General features: G+C 30.9%; 1 protein-coding gene across 3 annotated transcripts; it reads left to right on the top strand.

Moving 5' to 3' along the window:
* Positions 1-1,526: 1,526 nt before the first annotated feature.
* On the top strand, positions 1,527-8,504 carry LOC133801529 (glyoxysomal processing protease, glyoxysomal). Of its 3 annotated transcripts, XM_062239761.1 has the most exons (15): positions 1,527-1,655; positions 1,795-1,925; positions 2,010-2,056; positions 2,153-2,330; positions 2,420-2,467; positions 2,622-2,702; positions 3,257-3,397; positions 3,490-3,576; positions 3,711-3,814; positions 5,349-5,434; positions 5,522-5,616; positions 5,706-6,315; positions 6,906-7,104; positions 7,712-7,803; positions 7,949-8,504. In XM_062239761.1, the coding sequence occupies exons 2-15, from the start codon at positions 1,860-1,862 to the stop codon at positions 8,215-8,217; spliced, it is 2,103 nt and encodes a 700-aa protein (XP_062095745.1). In that variant the 5' UTR covers positions 1,527-1,655; positions 1,795-1,859; the 3' UTR covers positions 8,218-8,504. The 3 variants fall into 3 exon arrangements, with proteins under 3 accessions (XP_062095745.1, XP_062095746.1, XP_062095747.1); XM_062239762.1 differs by lacking the exons at positions 1,527-1,655; positions 7,712-7,803 and having other exon boundaries at positions 1,725-1,925; positions 7,949-8,183; XM_062239763.1 differs by lacking the exons at positions 1,527-1,655; positions 1,795-1,925; positions 2,010-2,056; positions 2,153-2,330; positions 2,420-2,467 and having other exon boundaries at positions 3,237-3,397.
* The last annotated feature ends 13,026 nt before the right edge of the window (positions 8,505-21,530 follow it).

Consider the following 21,530-nt stretch of genomic DNA (forward strand, 5'->3'; position numbering starts at 1 on the left):
TTCGTGCTGCGATATATCGCCCCCTATAGCTGCGATATATCGGCATACGCTGATTATTTAAACACGAAATTACACATTTTTAGCTTAATTTGAATTGAGTAAACAGCCTTGACTAAGCCCTTTTACGTTTTCAAAGCTGCTGACAGACCTTAGAGTATTCAAATTTTAACCTTAATAAATATAATCCTCAAAATACTTAATCATTAATAAACCCATACATAACATGTGCTATTATCTAATTGGTTCTTATCTAAACCTTATAGTATAATAAATATTATCCTCAATATCAGTCATATTAATCAAACCTTAGGTTAAAATTAATATTCCTAAACTATAGGTTAAACTTAGAAAATCTACAAGTACTACTATGAGTGTCCAAATAAATCCCGGTCTGAACCAAAAATCCACAGTCATAAAGATAATACTATTATTACTTTAATACTACTATCTAATTAGCTAAGTAAAGTTCTTGGACTCTACAAGTTTCCTTCGAAAATGCGATCGGGTGCCGAAAATGGAACTGGAGGGAGAGAGAACGTTCTGAACGTTCTTTTATTATTCTAACAGGTTACTTCAAGCTTAAGTAACCTCAAGCAAATCATAATGCTCGGGGTCCCGAAAATGCCACTGGGGTAAAATAGTCAAAATTCTCATAATTTCCCCCTGATCTCGCTAACTCCCAATTTATCATCAAATATTTACTCCCATTACCCAATATCCCGGTAATGTGCTAAATACCCAAATTACTCCTTGACTCACTCCGAGTCAAGTATGAATCTCGTTGTGACTTTCCCACTAGCATGCCTCCTAGGATTGTCTCGTGCTGAGTAACCCAAGCATAACCAATTAATAACGAAGCACCACACACATAACACATATATGCCAAATATACCCAAAATGGCCAAAATATGAAAATTACCCAATTAAAGAGAAATATGTTCACATTTATATTTAATACACCTAAACATGCATATCTAGTCATATTATAATGTTATTCACATAATCACATAAATATCATATAATCACATAATTTCAAAATTCATCATCCTGACCCCCTAATCAAGGCCCTAAGCTTTATTAGGAAATTTGGGTCATTACAGTTATTTATTTTTTAAAAATGGTATATTTACATTTTTATAGAGTATGAAAACTCCACTACCAATCCAAATGCAAATAAAATAAAAATAGGGGTGTTTGTGGTGCAGCCAGTGTGGTTTTTCGCTAATTTTTTAGACCGCACCGCATATGCGGTTTGAGCAATTTTTTAAACCTCAACCCACACCACATAAACCTCAAACTGCATAAACCACACCGCAAAAATGCAGTGCAGTGTGGGCAGTTTATATCTATAGTAAAAATCTTTAACAATTAAACATTATAATTAATAAAGATTCATAATAAAGCTCATAACTAAATAATGTTTAATAAAATAATAAATATACAGCAAACTAATAAATTTTTAGTAAAATAATAAAATTATAACAAAAAATATATATAATATAAAAGAAAATTTTGATCAAGTAAGAATATATTTAGGTTGAAGAAAATATGGAACCGCATAGTGTTAAGGAATCCAAACCACAAATTATAGTTCGGTGTGGGTGATTTGTGCAGTATGGGTAGTTTGGTGCCTTGTTAGAGCCTCATCTGCATCGGTTAGTGCACCAGCACAATGGTGCTTTCTTTTTTATTTTCTTTTTGCTGATTAATATTTTTATCAATGCAATGATCAAAATAAACTGCGCACTTGTCGAAAAAAAAAATCTAAAATACAAAAGAAATTGGTATATATAGGGAGAAGTACGTCTCACTCGACCCTGAGAACCTCACTGTATCAATAATTGATCAAAAAATTCCATATGGGGTTGCCAGAAACCCTTGATTTGGCTCGCAGTTTTGCTGTGATGGTCAGAGTCCAAGGCCCTGTAAGTCTCTCTGTCTCTTTCTCTCTGTTCTGTCCTTTTGGCTTCAGACCCAGCTCTAACAATTGGCCTTAACTTCTTCTTTAGGACCCAAAAGGCCTCAAAATGCGAAAACACGCTTTTCACCAATACCAGTAAGTGAAATCTCCATTAACAAGCATACTTTCATACAAATTGTGTACATCAGTGTATGTGCATATTATTTTATTTCTTCTTTTGGGTATATGTAGCTCCGGGAGGACCACTCTTTCGGCTTCTGGAATGTTATTGCCTCATACCCTTTACGACTCTGCTGTTGCTGAGAAACTTTGCGGCGATGGAGATCGGTTTCCGGTACTGGTTGTGACTGTTGCGTCTGTTGTCGAGCCATTTCTTTCGGCTCAGCACAAACAAAATAACATTTCTCAGGTCAGTTATTTATTTATGCTGCTCATATTATGTTTTTATATAAAATATGATGAGTGAATTTGTGTTTATGTTTTGTTGTTAATTTTCAGGGCCGGCCCCAGTGCATTCCTGGTGTTCAGGTTGATATTATGATAGAGGTATAGCAACTTAGCTAAGTACACACTTCCATTCATTTCTTACACGCATATGTATTTGTGCATTTATACATGCTTATACACAAACACATGTATATATACATATATTTTTCTTTCTAGTGTTGGGCATTATGTGATCAGCTGTTTTGATTTACAGAACGAAATGGGGCTGGGAAACGACTCTAACGATTTGGATAAAGAGGCTTCTCGTTGGCATGCTACACAGTGTTTAAAAATAGTAAGCATTTCATTACTTGTTTGCTGTTTTGACTGTTAAATAAGCATGAAAAATGTTATTCAAACTGTTTTGATTTGATGTATTTGAAGCCTTTACCTCTGCAAACTGAGTGAGTTCCAACCTGTCAATCTCACGGGACCTTGTGTTGTCTTTTCATTATTTTCATATGTATAACACTATAAAAGCACATGAAATATATGAAGATCAAATATAAATACGCATTGAATTTCTTGAGATTGGAAGTGAATACTCTAAAGCTTTTTATTTTCCAAAGATGTTGTTTATTTACAGTTTGAAGTTCTTTATTGATCCTATGTAGAATTCAATCAAGCTATTATTATTTAATGCTAAAACAAACTGATCCTTTTAATTAATAGATAACCATATGTTAACAAAATTGCAGCTCATGAGAATTAATTTAATAAATTGTATAGAAATGACTCTTGGCTTTCATGGTCAATCATAAAGACTATAGTTATTATAAATTATCCTCAATGGCAAGGTGTAATTGTTTAATTGGTTTGCACTTTATAGTTTCCAAATGCATGATACAGATTGATGTTCCAGCATCTGCCTGCGCACTCCAATCACTTTTTGAAGCCTCATTAGGTTCTTTAGAGCATGGATGGGAGGTTGGCTGGTCTTTAGCATCACTCAATGAGAGCCGTCAATCTGTTAATGTTTCCCAGACACAGGTTAGTTAAGTACCATGTTTACCTTCATTTTTTTTGGGTACGCTTTATGTGTCAACTTTATTTCTCACATTCTGTCATTATCTTGAAACCAGGTCCACCTAGCAGAGTCAAACAATTTAAATCAGTTGGGCAAGTCAACTACTAGAATGGCCATTCTAGGAGTTTCTTTATCTTCCAATGTAAACTTTATATTCTCACCTTTCATATATTTATAGACTTATTTGGCAATGACTACATTATAAAAACTGTGAATAACTGGCACTACTGCTGGACATACTAATTATAAGCGTGATAAGCGACTATTTATGGACAGGATGTGGCAAAGATCTCAATATCACCTTCTAGTAGAAAGGGAGATTTTATTCTGGCAGTGGGATCTCCTTTTGGTGTCCTGTCACCTGTGCACTTCTTTAATAGGTAACATATCTCTGACATTTTATTGTTTAAGGGTTTCTAGAAGTATTCTATAAAGTTACACATTGTCATTGCAAAATTGACGTGAACCCAAACAGAGAACAGAAAGAGTAGAAAAAAGAGTAGCAGTAGGCAAAATGAAGGGGTGTTGATAGACCTCCTATCAGAATCACTTACTCTAGGAGGAAGAAAAATGCCACTTAGGAATAGGATGTGAGTGGTGGTTTGTTAGGCCTCGCCGCCTCAGGATTGAGAATTTTGTTAGTGGTTTTGAATAGAATATATTAGAGAGGACTGATTTTGGGAACCATTTTGAGAATTGTATTATGAGCTTTGGCTCTTGGGAGAGTGCTGAGTCTTTTGAATGCTCAGTTGTTCCTTTCTTTCGCTATATTGAATAAAAGTCCATATTTTACTCTCTGTTTTGGTGTTTTCCTTCTGTGAATTGGATAGATCCTATACAGGTTCCATCAGGTGTATTACTGAAATGAAAGAGAGATACAAAGAAGAAGATAGGTAGGCACTTTGAGGGCCTAAACCTACCAGAGCAAAGTTCCCAATTTCCACCTACAAAATTCTCCCTCTCTACTCAGCCAACCATGTTTATGTGACCTTTCCAAATCTCCCTCATGCTAACAAACTCTCTCCTCCCCACTTGGATCCAACCATTCATACATCATACTAACAAACTGACAGAATACAACTCACCTAACAAATTCCATTTGATTCTCCTCGCCTATATGACCTGAATAATTGGGTCCTAACAAATTGCAAATTTGATTGAAGCCAATATAGAAACTAACCTTATAGATTTTAAATTTCAATTTTGTGATATTATATTATTTTTCTAATTTCTCCCATCGCTCTTTTATTACTCATCTCGATGGTTTTGAGTTTGACATTTGTTTCCTGTGGTTACACTATCTTCAAATTCGGCTAGACACTTTTAGTTCACATGAAAAATTGGGGGTCACTCTATTACCAATGGGCATAAAGCACAGTTCACCAGTTAGTCTAGCTGATAATTTTTAAGACCAGAAAAAGAAGAACAGGAAAGTATCTTATGTTTTGTAAAACCCTAAACTTGATTTAAAATATGATTCATCTTTACAATATAAATTGACGGTAAAGAGCTTTTCTTATTGCTCTATTTGAAAGAGAAAAGTAATTTTGCTATTATTTTGGATCATATGAGTTTAGTCCTCATGAAATGTCTAATTGTGAGCCTCTAAATCATGAGATCTGGATGTGGCACAGATCTCGAGATTCCTTGAAAAGTAGGCAATCTGACCAGTTTACAAAGTGCGTAATAGTGGAAAAATTAGACTTGGAAAGGGGACATTATAAATCTGCTTATACTAATGCTATACGTCTAGCTTGTTTCCTGGCTATTTTGACAGTGATAGAAACAATTCGGTTATGATACATGTTCTCTTTTGTCATCTCCTGATTCTGTTAGTTTGAATCCTGTTGTGCTGGAGTTTTAATGATTATCCTCTTAATGTTTCATATGATCTTCTGGGATGCTTCAAACCAGTATATCAGTAGGATCAATTGCCAACTGCTACCCTCCCCGTTCATCTTCGAGATCATTGCTGATGGCGGACATACGGTGTCTCCCTGGTGTGAGCAATCTTCTGTTATGTAGTAATTGTTATCTTGTTGCTGTCAACTTCTGGTGCATTATTTACATCAAACCAAATCTTTCAGGGATGGAAGGTGGTCCAATTTTTGATGAGCAGGCGCAACTTATAGGCATCTTGATCAGACCACTGAGGCAGAAGATTAGTGGTGCTGAGGTTCAGGTGACTTGATAATGTTTGTCTTTACTTTCACATTGTTCAGAGTTTCTTCTAGTTAACACGTCATCCAAAACTCTAGTGTTGGGTAACAGCTAGTCATTCCATGGGAAGCCATTGCAAGTGCTTGCTGTGACTTGCTGCTGAAGGAGCCTCATCATACTGAAAGAAGCATTTATTATGGCGAGGGAAAATTAGCTGCTGTAGGGAGAGCATGTATTGCAAACAGCCAAGGCCCTGATGGACCTGTAACTTACACTCACAAAGATCTGAGTTCTTGTTGTCCCTCTTCTGTTGAGAAGGCAATGGCGTCTGTTTGTCTTATTACCGTTGAGGATGGAGTATGGGCATCTGGTGTTTTGCTCAACAATCAAGGCTTGATACTTACAAATGCTCACCTGTTGGAGCCATGGAGATTCGGTAAAAGAACTGCAGATCCTTTTATAGGTGGTGAACATGGGGAATCTAATTTGACTTCATCTTACAGTGGCAGCAGAAACATTCGTGTTCGTCTAGATCATATTGACCCTTGGATTTGGTGCGAGGCTAAAGTAGTATATGTGTGTAAAGGTCCTTTGGATGTCGCTTTACTGCAGCTTGAGTCAATTCCAAATGAACTTTGCCCGATCATTATGGATTTTTCAAGGCCATTTGTGGGATCCAAAGCTTATGTTGTTGGGCATGGATTATTTGGACCAAGATGTGGTATAATTCCTGCAACCCCTTCCTTTTTTTAGTTGACTGATTCTCAATCTCATATGTTGAAATTGTTTTCCTTCTGTCAATAATTTCTGTTCTACCTACTTTTTTTTTTGTGTGTGTTAGTGTGGTAAGATTTTGAGTAAATTTAGTTTTTTTTGTATATTTATATATTGTCACAAGGGGGTGCTAGCGTATGTAAAATAATTACAGCTCTATTCTTCAAAATTCCACCTTGAGAATTGGTCTAAGAAAATGGGGTTTGGATTATTTGTTTATTTGGATGATTAAGCATGTTTTCTTCATGTCCTTAAATTATGGTGTAGAACAAAGTCAAAAGGAAAGAGAGAAAAAGTAGAAGAATTGAGAAAGAATTAGACTGAAAAAGAGGAGATTCCTAGAGTGGAAAACTGAATGAAATTAATTTTTGTCAAATCGAGAATGTAACTATCACAATTGGTCTACTTATAGATAACACAGTGTAAATCCACTAGAAAACTAAACAACAATTCCCACAAAAATTAGGAATATAATTCTAAGAATCCTAAATTCCTGCTGTAGATTTGTCTCTCATATAGCTTTGCATTTTCAATTAGGCTTCTTTCCATCAGTTTGCTCTGGTGTGGTAGCAAAAGTGGTTGAAGCAAAACTTCCCCACTCCTATCAACACAGTCGACCGGGAAGTACCCAAGGGAATTTTCCAGCGATGCTTGAAACAACAGCTGCTGTTCATCCTGGTAGCAGTGGTGGTGCTGTCGTAAATATAAATGGTCATCTGATTGGACTTGTTACAAGGTACAAAAAAGTGATTTGGTCATGTTCAAGTTACTATTGGTGCTTTTGTGTTTGTGAAAACAAACTGCTTTATTCTGTTTCTGTCATTCTCATATTCATAATTCAAGCTCAGGCAGCCAATCCCAAGGATGTCAACTTCTCTTTGGATTCTAAATCGAATCCATAAGCAGAAACTGGTAAGGTTTTGAGAGAAGAGATTGGCTTATCCTGGGGAGGATGAACTTGCCTATTTTTATTTGGTCAAGTTGTAGGTGGATTTGGCTCTAGCTGATTAAACATCATGTGCTGGTTTCGTTCAGAAGGTTGTGAATTCCATGCTTCTGAATTAAAAATAGAAATCTTCCCTTCTTCACAACACAAATAAATCCACACTTATGCAGGCGATGCTATCGCTTGTCAACACCTTAATAAAATCAAGAGGTTAGTAGGAAAAATACTGGGGATTAGTGCTCTTGTCAGGGTAAGGTTGGTGGTTTTTAATGCCATCTTTGTGATGCTAGTGGAATTACGTCAAGTACCAGGACAAAAATTATCAAAAAAGAAATCGCACTGATGTTCACTTATACACAATATATTCCATATTTAATGGGATATTTTCTTGATACAGCAATGCAAGGCATGGTGGAGGAACAGTTATTCCACATCTGAACTTCAGTATTCCCTGTTCAGCCTTACTACCAATCTTTAAGTTCTCAGAAGGTTGGTCAGTTAAATGGTGTTTTTATTTATTTATTTTTATTTTATTTTAGTGGGTTTTATTATTTTCTTTTTCTTGTGAAATGATTCAGTTTCTTGTGTAGTTGTGATTAGACGAAGCTGATGATTTTGCCCTTCTTTTAATCAGACATGCAAGATTCTTCACTGCTTCTAGTTCTTGACCAACCAAATGAGCACCTTTCCTCGGTTTGGGCGTTGATGCCCCCGCTATCCCCGAAGGCCCCTCCGTTGCCTACCACGCCAGTGTCACTTCTGGAATACAAGGAGAACAGGAAAGAAGCAAAGGGTTCCCGTTTCGCCAAATTTATAGCCGAAAGACAAGACGTGCTGCGGAAGTCAACCGAACTTGGTGAAACAGGAAAGCAGCCCAGTGTGATTGTTCCCAGCAAGTTATGAGCATCAATTTTTTTTGGGGGACTAAACATACATCATTTCCAGAATAATGCTTCTCACCAGGTTCCACTGCATCATCCGGTGAATTGCTTTGATCCAATTGAGAATTCATGGTTGAGGTGTTATAATAGAAATGAAAGGGTACTATTTGTATTCTATACCCATACTTTGAGTTTAATTTTTGTTGCAACAACAACAAAAAAAATACTCTCACAAGCCTGTATCTTAAATATGTGTTCATAAATTTGGAGTAAAAAAAATAAGAATATTAAATTGTAACTTTTTTAAAATCCATTTTTTGCATCTACCAACATTTAGCAATTTGGACTAGGAGTACTCACAATGAATGATTGGTAAGTATAGAGTTTTCTTCAAAATATTTATAAAAAAAATTATAATACTAATATATTTGGAAAATTCTATTACTTTCCCTACATTTGGAAAATAATATTATTCATTTTAAACATTTTTAATTAATTTTTCAGTCTTATTCTTGCTCAATAAATTAGTTGATTTATGGTATTTTGTAAAAGATAATTTGTTTTGTTTTTTTTATAAACAATAAGACGAAGAGTTTATTGAAAGTGTTTTAGCCATGTATTTTAAATTAAGTTTCTTTAATTTAAAATTCAAGAAGTAATTACCTAGTTGACAAAAGTCAATCAATCATTTGATGTATTTGTTAAACTATTTTAGCATGTTTGGTTGGATAAGAATGGCGTGGCCATTCCTCATTTCAACCCTCCGTCATTGGAAACCTTTTTCTACTCCTAAAGTAAATTAAAAATTAAAATAAACTTACCATCTCACTTTTTAATTTTTCTTTCTTAAACTAAATTATTTTAGTTTATAATTGGGAATTTTCTCATTTGTTACCCTATATTTTTGCAAAGTATCATTTTGATACTTTCTGTTTTCAATAATGCTCATTTAGTACCCTGTATTTTAAAATTATACACATTTGATACCCTAGACTTAGATTTGATAGATAAAATTTTGTTAATATGATAAAACTGTCATCAGTTATATGTAATTAAGTAATTAAATTTAAATTTGGAACTTACATAATTGACAGCAGTTTGATTAAAGAGAAATTTACAAAAATGCACTAAAAGTTAAAAAAAATCTTAAAAATACGGAATTTTTGGATAAAAACACGGAATGGCAAAATTGTAAATACAGAGTGGCAAAATCATAAATAAAAGCTGTAAAATACAATTTCTTGTGATCAACGTTTACAAACTAGTAAATATATGTTACGAACTTATAAATATCTGTTACGTGTTTGTAAATAATATTTACAAAATCAGTTATAGAATTGTAGATTTTTTTTTTTTTTTTGTAGATAAAACTTACAACAAATTCGTAACTAAATTTTTTATTTTTGTAACAATAATTTACAAATCTAGTTTTACAACTAAGAAAGATATTTTTGTAACTAATATTTACGAAAATAATTTATAGTTAAGAAATCATAAACAAAATATACATAAAATTATTATACTTTTTCATATTGTTACAATATTGTACCAAAAAATTACATGAACCATCATATTTATGCTATACAACTTAAAAATATAAATTTAAGATATTCATTATTTATAAAACACTTTATTGAATATAGTGGTGAAATACAATATTTTTCTTTAAACAAGTTTTACATTTTTGTAACAACAATTTACAAAACTAATTTCACAACTAAAAAATTTATTTTTGTAACTCACATTTACATAAATATTTATAAATTTATTTAACATGATTATTACAAAGATTTACAAAACTAATTTTTTAACTTTAAATATATTTTTGTAACAAAACTTGAAACTTGGATTAGATTATGATTTTGGTTTAACATGGAGTGTTGAGACTTGACTAGCTATGATTTAAAAAATATATATAATATTTTTATAAAGAATAATAATATTGTGATTATCTTTAACTATATATTGTAACATATAGTTATTAATGTTAATTTTAATTAACAGTATATTGTAATTTGTATAAATATTTATTTATTTTTTGAGTAATTGTATAAATATTAATAAATATATTTATTTTAAATAAAATAAATGACTATTTTATTTTATTTTATTGAAGGTAGTAACTATAATTATTATTACTTTTATTATTATATTATTTGATATGCCTAATTCTTATTAAAAATTAAAACAAAAAAGTAAAACAAAGGGTTAATATATATATATATATATATATATATATATATATACACGGGTGGTATGTAGTGAATGCCGTATTTTTGTAATTTGTTAACTGTACCGTATAAAACGAATTTTTTTTAGATTACGGTGGAAGATGTAATTAACTCTTGATTAAATTGGTAAAATTTTATTAATTAAATTTGAGTTTAGGGTACCAGATATGTACAATTTTAAAATACATGGTACCATATGAGCATTATTGAAAACAGAGGGTACAAAAATGATACTTTGCAAAAATACAGGATACCAATTAGTTATCTATCCTTTATAATACATATACAACACTTATTCCATTTTATTTCTAAATCTAACTAAATAGATAATTTTGATACCAAAGTGTAAACATTCAATATAATATTAATCTAATTACTATTATTATTTCATTTCATTACTATTGCTACTATCTTTATCATTTTAATTTCATTTCACCAAACTAAACACTAAGAGCACTCCCATTGGGTGCTCTACTCTATTCTTTAAAATACCTCATCAAAACACACTTTTTTCTATTTTACCTCTAAGTTTTACATTATACCATATATCAGCTTCTCTATATTTTTTTTTACATCATTTAAATATTATATCTTTAAACATATTTTATTACTTAAAGTAAAATAAAATAATTGAAAAAAAAAAGAAAATAATAAATATATACTAAATAGAGAGAGAAAATTATAAAAAAAATATTAAAATATTATATAAAGGATATGTAAATGTTATGTAAATGTAGATATTGATTAATTGGAGTTTGTGCATAGCTATTATAAATATATGTATAAAGGAGCTGATTGAAGATGTTTTTATGAGTTTTAGCTAAATATTATAAAGAAAGTGTATTATAAAATATATCACAAAAACATACATTTTTATAATTTACCTCAAAACTTTTACATTATACCATACATCTGCTTCTTTACATTATTTATATATTATATTTTTAAAAATATTTTATTCATTTTAAGAAATAAAATAATTAAACATAATAGTATCACACTTATATATATACAAAAGTTTATAAAAAAAATAATAAAATATTTATAGCTTGATGAATAGTATTTCACTACATATTAAGAAATATTATTCATTTAGGTAAAAAAATATAACTTTACATCATCCAATAGAATGCTACTTAACTGTTTTTTCTCTATATTATAAAGAATAACACATTTTAGCTCATCCAATGTGAGTGCTCTAACTTAAATATTTTATCAATTATTCAAATGACCAATCAAAAAGTTAATGTGAGCACTGATTTTGGAGGGAAATAATTGTTTGAAAAATAAGACAAGTGAATTCATAATTTTTTTTTTACAAAAAAGTGTCTAATAACATACATAAACACTAGTGATGTATAATAGTAGCTTTGTACTAAAATTAAATTTTAAATTAAGAAAAATAAAAAAGGCAAATTAAGTGGAGAAAATAAATTTTATTTATAAATAAACATAGAAGTTAAGAGTAATTGGTTACTCCAATCTAATAGATGAGTATGACACAAGTTTAATGGATGTAACTGATCAAATCCAATAGATAATTGGAATGTTTGAGTCATGTTATTTGAATTAGATCAGTTATAGCTAAAAATGTTGGACAATGACCAACCAACACTTGACTAAGTGTGTTGAGCTAAGAATTGATAAAATATGATTAGATAAAATTTATACAATGAGGGAAAAAAAAATCTTAGGTAAACAAATAGGTTATTGTTGATTTTTTGTATCGGGTTTTTTTTGTTTGTGTTGGTTAAATTGAGATAGTTATGAACTGGAGATTGTAATCATTAGTGGGAATTACAATATTTACAGTTTTGGAGCTGCACTACAAGTTGGAGATGCTCCTTGTTCCTATATTTTTTATTTTATAATAGAAGTTTTTCTTTGAATATACGCTTCTTTTATCTAATTGCTCATTGTAAAGGAGCAAATGAAGCACCCAATCATGACTTTCACCCCAAATGATGCAAATTTGTCCTTAAATAAAGCTGCTGATGGAGTCGTTGTTGAGAAGCTTCCTAGTGCAGACTCTGTTCATGTTTTGCTTAAGGAAGCTCTACATGAGGATGATTGTGCCATTTTTTTGGATTGCTTATAAGACCAAGATGATAAGGTATCTCTTTTACTTCTCAGGGTAACTAATAATAGTGGTTGTTACCAAAATATTACATTGTAAATACTCATAACCAAGAGCCTGCTTAAGATGAGTGAGTTCTAAGACAAATAAAGAAAAAAAATATAATATTTTTATACATAAAATTTGGAGATTTTTTAGTATGTAAAAATTGATATTTTTCTAAAATTTAAGGACCCTTTAGGGTGGGGGCTTTAGGTGTGGGCCTAGCCCGCCTATACTTAGATACAGTCTAGTAATAGGTACGGTCTTGTTATCAATCTCACTGTTAAACCCATCATGTGTTTTGAAACTACTACAATCTCTTTTATCTATTATTCGGTCAAGGTAAGAACTTAACCTAGGCTGTTCTCTTAAATGATTTTAAATAGTGGTCTCTTATATTCTACCTTATTGAGTGTCACCTGCATAATATAACACCCTACTTGGTCATTTCATACTAGGATGAGTTTGTCTTATATTAAGCCCATATTTTTTCGTGCCGTGCTTGGCCCAAGCCCATATTTTTTCGTGCCGTGCCTGGCCTAAGCCCATATTTTTTCGTGCCGTGTCGTGCTCGTGCCTCCCGGGCTCGTGCCGGTTTCGTGCCGTGCTCAAAAGCCCGGCCCGTATTTACAGCTCTAGGTCTTGTTATCAATCTCACTGTTGAGCCCATTATGTATTTTGAAAGTACTACAATCTCTTTTATCTATTATTCAGTCAAGATAAGAACTTAACCTAGGTTGTTCTCTTAAATGATTTTAAATAGTGGTCTCTTTTATTCTACCTTATTGAGTGTCACCTGCATAATATAACACCCTACTTGGTCATTTCATACTAGGATGAGTTTGTCTTATATTAATTGCTTGTGTTTTACCCCACTCAAGGGAGCAATCTTGGTATGTGCAATTCCATGGCTAAGAAGCCTACTTCTTCATCATCCAAGTGGAATACTATCCCAAGAATCTTCTTTACTTGCCTTAAAATCTTTGTATTGGGTAAATTGTTATTTAAAACTTCCTGCAAATTAAGCTCGTGTTTAAATTGTTAACAATGTAAAACACTCGTATTATTTGACTATCTGGGATTTGAATATTCCTAAAGTGAATGAAAATTTTGCCCTTGTATTTCAATTCTTATTTATATATTTATTTTGTGTTCTCCTTTGTAATATATTCATCTAAACTTGCTGAAAGAAATATTTTTTCTTATATAAAGCCAAGTATGTAGCGGCTTGTGAAGCATCTACGGAAGCAGTTTGGCTCAGAAAGTTTTATACTGATCTAGAAATTTCTCCAGACAAGGATAAGCCACTATTCTTGTACTTTGACAACAATGGAACAGTAGCTAATTCAAAAGAACCAATGAGTCACAACAGCGACATGTTATTGGTATTGATAGTGTAAATCAAAGTGTGTAGCGAAAGAGTGACATTAAAAACATTTACAAAATATCAAGCCCAAGATCATATATATTCTCATACATTAAATTTAGGTTCATAAAAGATAGAATCATACATCTCGTAACCTATCAAGAATCATTGTTATCTTATCGTAATTAATAACTAGCACCCAATCCACGCTATATGACTCTTATAGATTCACACCACAATCTTCCAAGTCAATCCTCTACACATTAGGACGTATATGGGCACATAGAATATATAGGTTTAAATTTTTATATCTCTAGATGTACTCAACACATGAGATCTAGAGAGTTTTGGAGAAGAGAGATGACTATGACAGTCTACCGTATTTTTAAGACTTCTCTCTAAAAGTAAAAAAAATGAATTGCTTAAAAATCATTAGGTTTAGTTTTTAGTTATTAAGTCAATATTTTAATCAAATCAAAATATCTATTTTAAATAATTAGATAATTCAAATTATTAACATTTAAAATTTGAACTAAACAAATTGGGCTTGTGACACGTGTCACACGCCACTGTGGGCGTGTAGCACACACGTGCTTCTCTAATTTTATTTCATTTATTTATTTAATTAATAAGATAAAATATTTATGCATTGAAATAATATATTATTTCGTAAATACATAAATATCAGTTAATTCAAAATTAACTTTATCTTATAAAGTCTAAATAATTTATTATCTTATTATAAATTAATATTATACTATCTCAATATTAATTAACCCAAAGTTAATTGATATATAACATAACTAATATATAGTTTTCAAAATAAAACATATTAGTTAATTTATTTAATTACACATAATTATCACATAATTATGACTTAGCCTTGGAAAATTAATTCCTTGCTTTTAAATCATTTTCTCCTTTAATCTTATTTATAACACTCGCACCCTAGACAGTGTAGTATAGAAGTAACTTGGGGACCTTGTACCTATAATACTAAGCTACAATAAATCATATTATTAAATAAACTTATTTATCAATTCTGTTATTACTCCACTATAAATATGTAATTGCATTCTTAATAATTATAGAATTATATTTGCAGAATTGTCTCGCGTTGTCTATTGATACAATCGCTTCATGTAGGTCTGTTCTCTAATTATTTGTTTGTTAATTAGAGTTGGTCAAGATTACTATTTTACCCTTATAATTACCTCTTATTCCTTAAGTATCATTAATTCACTAGTGAACAGTTAATTTATAATTAGATTATAAATTTGAGTTCAATTATTATTCAGGTCCAGAATTAACCCTTAAGGGATCCAATACTTGATCCGTTAGGAAAGCTTGGATTCCAATCTTGTAAGATCATGTTCCCAACAATTTACACTATTGAATCTAAAAAAAATCACTAGCCTCGATATTCAAAGAGACCTTAATGAGTGAATCAAAAGACCCAACATACATGAATATGAGTTCATGACTACTCAAGTTTCAGAATGATCTATATATGATCATCATTTTGATATGAATTAAATCTTTATGGCAAACAATATGTTTATAAGGATATTAATTCACATTGGTCTAGTCATATATAATCTGATTATATAAAGTATATTTACTAAGATGTCTATCCACATCGGTGATCCGGATCTAGATCACATGCATTAATAAAAATGCTTTGTAAACCATACTAGCAACCATTGATTAAAGATTCTATACTGTAGAGTCCCAGAATGTTTACTTAGTTAGCTAGTTAGTAGTAATTGTAGTATTTTAGATTTCGTGGATTTTGGTTCAAACCAGGACTTAGTTGGAAACTCATAGCAACAATTATGGATTTTATAAGTTTAACCTATAGTTTAAGAATATTAATTATAACATAAGGTTTAATTAATATTTTTTGTCCTAGATATATTATTTATTATAACATAAGGTTTAGATAGAGCCAATAAGAACATGACACTTGTCATGTGATGGACCCTAAACGGGTATGTTTAAAAATTTATATATCGCAAGCGCACGAATCGTCCATATAGAATAGTGATCGTAAGCAAGGATGTCGAACCCAAAGGAGTTGTCTAAAATCGAAAATGAAACTAATTTAAATCAAAAGTAATAAATTCTAACCTAGTTCCAAAGATTGATGAGTTTTAATAGTATGAACATAAAATGAAATATTGAAAAATAAAGCTTTTTAAGATAATGAAAATAAACCAATAATGAGTTGAAAATAAGTATTAAAAGAAAAGATTATTAAGATACTAGAATCCACAAAATGTAAGTTTAATAATATTTATTAGTATATTGATTCCCAAGTTTTAGTGATAGTTAAAATAATTTAAACTATCATTTTCCAAAAATATTTATAATTTTAAGCACAATTTTCTTATAAAAAGATAGGATTTTTCTTCACTTTTCAAAATTATAATTTCAAAGCATTTAGTGTAAATCAATCTAATGAAATAACAAATAAATCAATGAACATTATTTATAAGGCAAAACATAATATTTTTGTTCTAAGCATGGATGTGTACAATTTAATGACACATCTTACACAAAGAATATTATGTTTATGCACTAATGAAGAACAAAGTGTAAAAATGTTCTAACAATCTAAAATACAAGATATTTAAGATGAAAGAAATATATGAAGAAGAAAAATCCATAGACTTTGTTGCATTACAAGGGAAATCAACATACAACATAAATATTACCTAGTTACAAGTTGCTTCATCATGATCTTAATAATCTTATGAAAAAGATTAGAAGCACATAACTAGAATAGAAATTACAAAATAAATGACATACATACTTGCAAAATGCTCTTGAAAAACCCAAATGGAAGAGAGAATGGTAGAGAGAAAATGAGAGAAAAAGATGGTAACCAAAAAATTAAGCACACCAAAAATGGTCTTGAAAGTCCATATTTATAGCCAAAGTGAGTTTATTAAAATAATCAATTTAAATTAATTAAATTGATTAGATTAATTAAATAAAATAAATATGGTATGTAGAGGTAAATTATAGGGTGTAATGATGATGTTGTGGTGAAAATGTGTAGGAAAAAGGGTAAAAAGTTGGCATTTTTGTCATAGGGGACAAAGGGACAAAATGCATTTTTGTTGGGCTCAATAAGGGAAATGGCAGCAATGTGGTGGTTGGGTGTTGGAGGGGGGGCCACGGGTTGGGCCTAGAGTGGGCCTCACGTGGTTGGGCTTTTGGAGAAACACCATTTTTCTTGTTACTTTCTTTCAAAATTACCATCTTTCCTTTGATTTTCTTGCTTTTCAAGGGCAATAATTTTCCTACACAATAAATTATAAACTAAATTAAAATTAAATATTTTCATTAATAAAATATATCATATAACTCCCATGAAAACATTAATTAAAATTTAATTTACATAACATTTAATTTCAATAAAATCACATTTTTAGCATTCAAACTAACAATACTAATTTTAAATAATTAAACTACAACATATTATAATAACATATCTATAAAAACATATAAAAATCTAGAAAACTACAATAAGACTAATAAATTAAAAATTACATAAAAACTTAATAAGTTAATTAAAAACTCATGAACTAAGCAACAATTAGCATGTAAAACATGGTAAAATAACTCTATTTTGTAGAGTTATCACACCCCCAAACTTAAAGTTTTGCTAGTCCTCAAGCAAAAGAAAAATTAAAATACACATATATATTTTTTTTATTGGTGATATAAAAATGATTTTCTCAAAAATTGCACAATGAAAATAACTCTCAGAAATTATTATGAATAAAAGTTAAGCTTATATAATTAATTAAATTGTCAATTTTGCTTTTAGAAAATATGTTTTTATTAAAATTATTTTTCACTTAAACTTATAGGAAATAAGAGTTTTTATGAAAAATGTAATTTTTGTTACAAGCAAAATTGACCCTATAATTAAAAACAAAGCTTAAAAATTATTCATATTTTTAAGAGAATTAATTTCAAACTCAATCAGAATTTTTATCATTGAAAATGAAAAATATCACCAAATTTTTTTTTTTTTGTAAATAATTTTTTTAATTTTTTTTTTTGAATTTTTATGAAAATGAACAAATAAAAAAAAAATTAACAAAACCACAACATATAAATAAATAAAAAAAAATTCAAACAAACATTTTTTTTCTTTTCAAACAAGCATACATAAAATAAAACACAAAACATTAAAAACAATGCAAAGCAAACATAAATAAAACACAAAACAAACACAATAAAACTCGATACCCCCAAACTTAATTTAAGCATTGTCCTCAATGTGTCAAAATATAAATATAAATTAAAATTGACAAGAGTGTAAAGTTTAGAATGGTCGTACCTCGATATTGTGCATTGCGAAGATAGAACAAGATAGAACAGGATACAACTAACAAAAATTAAATCGCACATAAAACAACAATACAAATAAAACACAAGTTATCAAGATCACACAGGAATCAAAGAGCATGGTAAACAGGGTCCTCAAGGAGTATCTCATCCACTTCATCAGTTTTTAATTCCAAAAATGGTTTTAATTTTTGTCCATTAACTTTAAATATATCACCATTTTTAGGATTTTCAATTTCAATAGCTCCATGTGAAAAAACAATACGAACAATGTAAGGACCAGACCACCTAGAGCGTAACTTTCCCGGGAATAAATGCAAACGAGAGTTGTATAAAAGGACTTTCTGACCTGGATAAAAATCTTTTCTCAAAATATTTTTATCATGGTAAAATTTCATGCGATCCTTATACTTTTTTGAATAGTCATATGCATCATTCCTAATTTCGTCTAGTTCATTGAGTTGAAGCTTTCGTTTCTCACCTGCTTTGTCTAAAGAAAAATTTAACTGCTTAATTGCCCAGAAGGCTCTATGTTCTAACTCAACAGGTAAATGGCACGCCTTCCCATACACAAGTCTGTAGGGTGACATGCCAATGGGCGTTTTGTACGCGGTACGATACGCCCATAATGCATCAATGAGTCTTAAGGACCAATCTTTCCTAGTTGGATTCACAGTTTTTTCTAAAATGTGCTTAACTTCCCTATTAGACACTTCAACTTGACCACTAGTTTGTGGGTGATATGGTGTTGAGACTTTATGTGTAATGCCATATTGTTTCATCAAATGTTCAAATGGCTTATTACAAAAGTGAGTACCGTTATCACTAATTATAGCACGTGGTGAACCAAAACGGGAAAATATATTTTCTTTCAAAAAACGAAGCACAACTTTGTGGTCATTAGTGTGGCATGCAATAGCTTCAACCCATTTAGATACATAATCGACTCCAACAAGAATATAAAGATTACCAAAAGAGTTAGGAAATGGTCCCATAAAATCAATGCCCCAAACATCAAATATGTCAATAATAAGAATAGGATTTAAAGGCATCATGTTTCTTTTAGTTAAACTTCCTAACTTTTGGCAACGTTCACAAGCTTTACAATAAACATATGTATCATGAAAGATAGTAGGCCAATAAAAACCACATTGTAAAACTTTAGCAGCTGTTTTCTTACCACTAAAATGTCCTCCACATGCATGATCATGACAAAAAGATATGATTTTAGACTGATCACAGTTTGGAATGCATCTTCTAATTATTTGATCAGGGCAGTATTTAAACAAGTAAGGATCATCCCAAATAAAGTTTTTCACCTCAGAATAAAATTTAGATTTATCATGCTTAGACCAATGAGATGGTATTTCTTTAGTGACCAAATAATTAACAATATCAGCATACCAAGGTAATGAAGAAATATGCATTAATTGTTCATCAGGAAAAGTTTCAGTGATAGGAGTGGAATCATGTATAGTTTCAACAACTAGTCTAGATAAATGATCAGCAACAACATTTTCAGATCCTTTTTTATCACGTATTTCTAAGTCGAATTCTTGTAAAAGCAGGATCCAACGGATCAAACGAGACTTAGCATCTTTTTTCGATAAGAGATATTTTAATGCAGCATGATCAGAATAGACAATAATTTTAGATCCTAACAAATAAGATCTAAATTTCTCCAATGCAAAAACAACAGCAAGCAATTCTTTTTCGGTTGTGGAGTAATTTAATTGAGCATCATTTAAAGTTTTGCTAGCATAGTAAATTACATGAGGTATTTTTTCAAGTCTTTGTCCTAAGACAGCACCTATAGCATAATCAGAAGCATCACACATTATTTCAAAAGGTATTTTCCAATCAGGAGGTCGAATAATGGGTGCAGTAGTCAACAAATTTTTTAATTTTTCAAAGGCAACATGGCAATTACTATCAAAGACAAAAGCATTTTCTTTTCCAAGTAAATGGCATAAAGGCCGAGAAATTTTGCTAAAGTCTTTTATAAATCTTCTATAAAAACCGGCATGGCCTAAGAATGATCTAATTTCTTTCACAGTTTTAGGTGGGGGAAGTTTTGAAATAAGGTCAACTTTAGCTTTATCAACTTCTATTCCATCAGATGAGATTACATGACCTAAAACAATTCCTTTTTTAACCATAAAATGACATTTTTCCCAGTTAAGCACAAGGTTTTTCTCTTTGCAACGAATTAAAACAAGTGAAAGATGGTGCAAACATTCATCAAAAGAGGAACCAAACATAGAAAAATCATCCATAAATACTTCAAGAAATCTTTCAACCATGTCAGAAAAAATCGAAATCATACATCTTTGAAAAGTCGCAGGTGCATTACATAATCCAAAGGGCATGCGACGATATGCAAAAGTTCCAAAAGGGCATGTAAAAGTAGTCTTTTCTTGATCTTCTGGGGCGATGGGGATTTGGTTATACCCCGAATACCCATCAAGAAAACAATAATATGCATGGCCAGCTAATCGTTCAAGCATTTGATCAATAAAAGGCAATGGAAAATGGTCTTTTCTAGTAACATTATTCAACTTTCTATAATCTATGCACACTCTCCACCCTGTTTGTACTCTAGTAGGGATTAATTCATTTTTCTCATTTTCAACAACTGTGATCCTAGACTTCTTAGGCACAACTTGAACTGGACTAACCCATTGACTATCAGAAATAGGGTAAATGATACCTACGTCTAACAATTTTATGACCTCTTCTCTAACTACTTCTTTCATATTTGGATTTAATCTTCTTTGACATTCCCGAGAGGTTTTAGCATTCTCTTCTAGATGGATTCTATGCATACATATGGATGGGCTAATTCCTTTAATGTCTCCAATGGTCCAACCTATGGCTTCTTTATGTTTTCTAAGGACATCTAACAATTTACCTTCTTGTTCTTTATCTAAAGCGGATGCTATGATAACAGGTAAGGTTTCAGACTCTCCTAGAAAAGCATATTTTAAATTTTCTGGCAAAGGTTTAAGGTCTAACTTTGGAGACTCAGAAATTGATTGAACATGACCTAAGGGTGAAAAAGGTTCAACTTTGGTTTCATTTAAGGGTATAGGCTCTACCAAAGAATTCACATCATCATTAGAGTCATCAACATGCAAGTTCATACCAAAGTATTTTTCACAAAAATCAAATAAGTCATTTCCATCATTTTCACAAATACTATCTATCATGTTAACTTCATGCACTTCTTCACACTCAACAGATTTAACCACATT

Source organism: Humulus lupulus, chromosome 9 (genome assembly GCF_963169125.1).
Source record: "Humulus lupulus chromosome 9, drHumLupu1.1, whole genome shotgun sequence".
NCBI classification, from domain to species: Eukaryota; Viridiplantae; Streptophyta; class Magnoliopsida; order Rosales; family Cannabaceae; genus Humulus; species Humulus lupulus.

Bases quoted from the DNA above. Each gene is read 5' to 3' on its own strand.
- LOC133801529 (XM_062239761.1), top strand. From the start codon at position 1,860: ATGGGGTTGCCAGAAACCCTTGATTTGGCTCGCAGTTTTGCTGTGATG. The intron at 2,703-3,256 runs GTAAGCATTTCA...TGCATGATACAG, and splicing joins CTACACAGTGTTTAAAAATA to ATTGATGTTCCAGCATCTGC. The intron at 5,617-5,705 runs GTGACTTGATAA...GTTGGGTAACAG, and splicing joins TTAGTGGTGCTGAGGTTCAG to CTAGTCATTCCATGGGAAGC.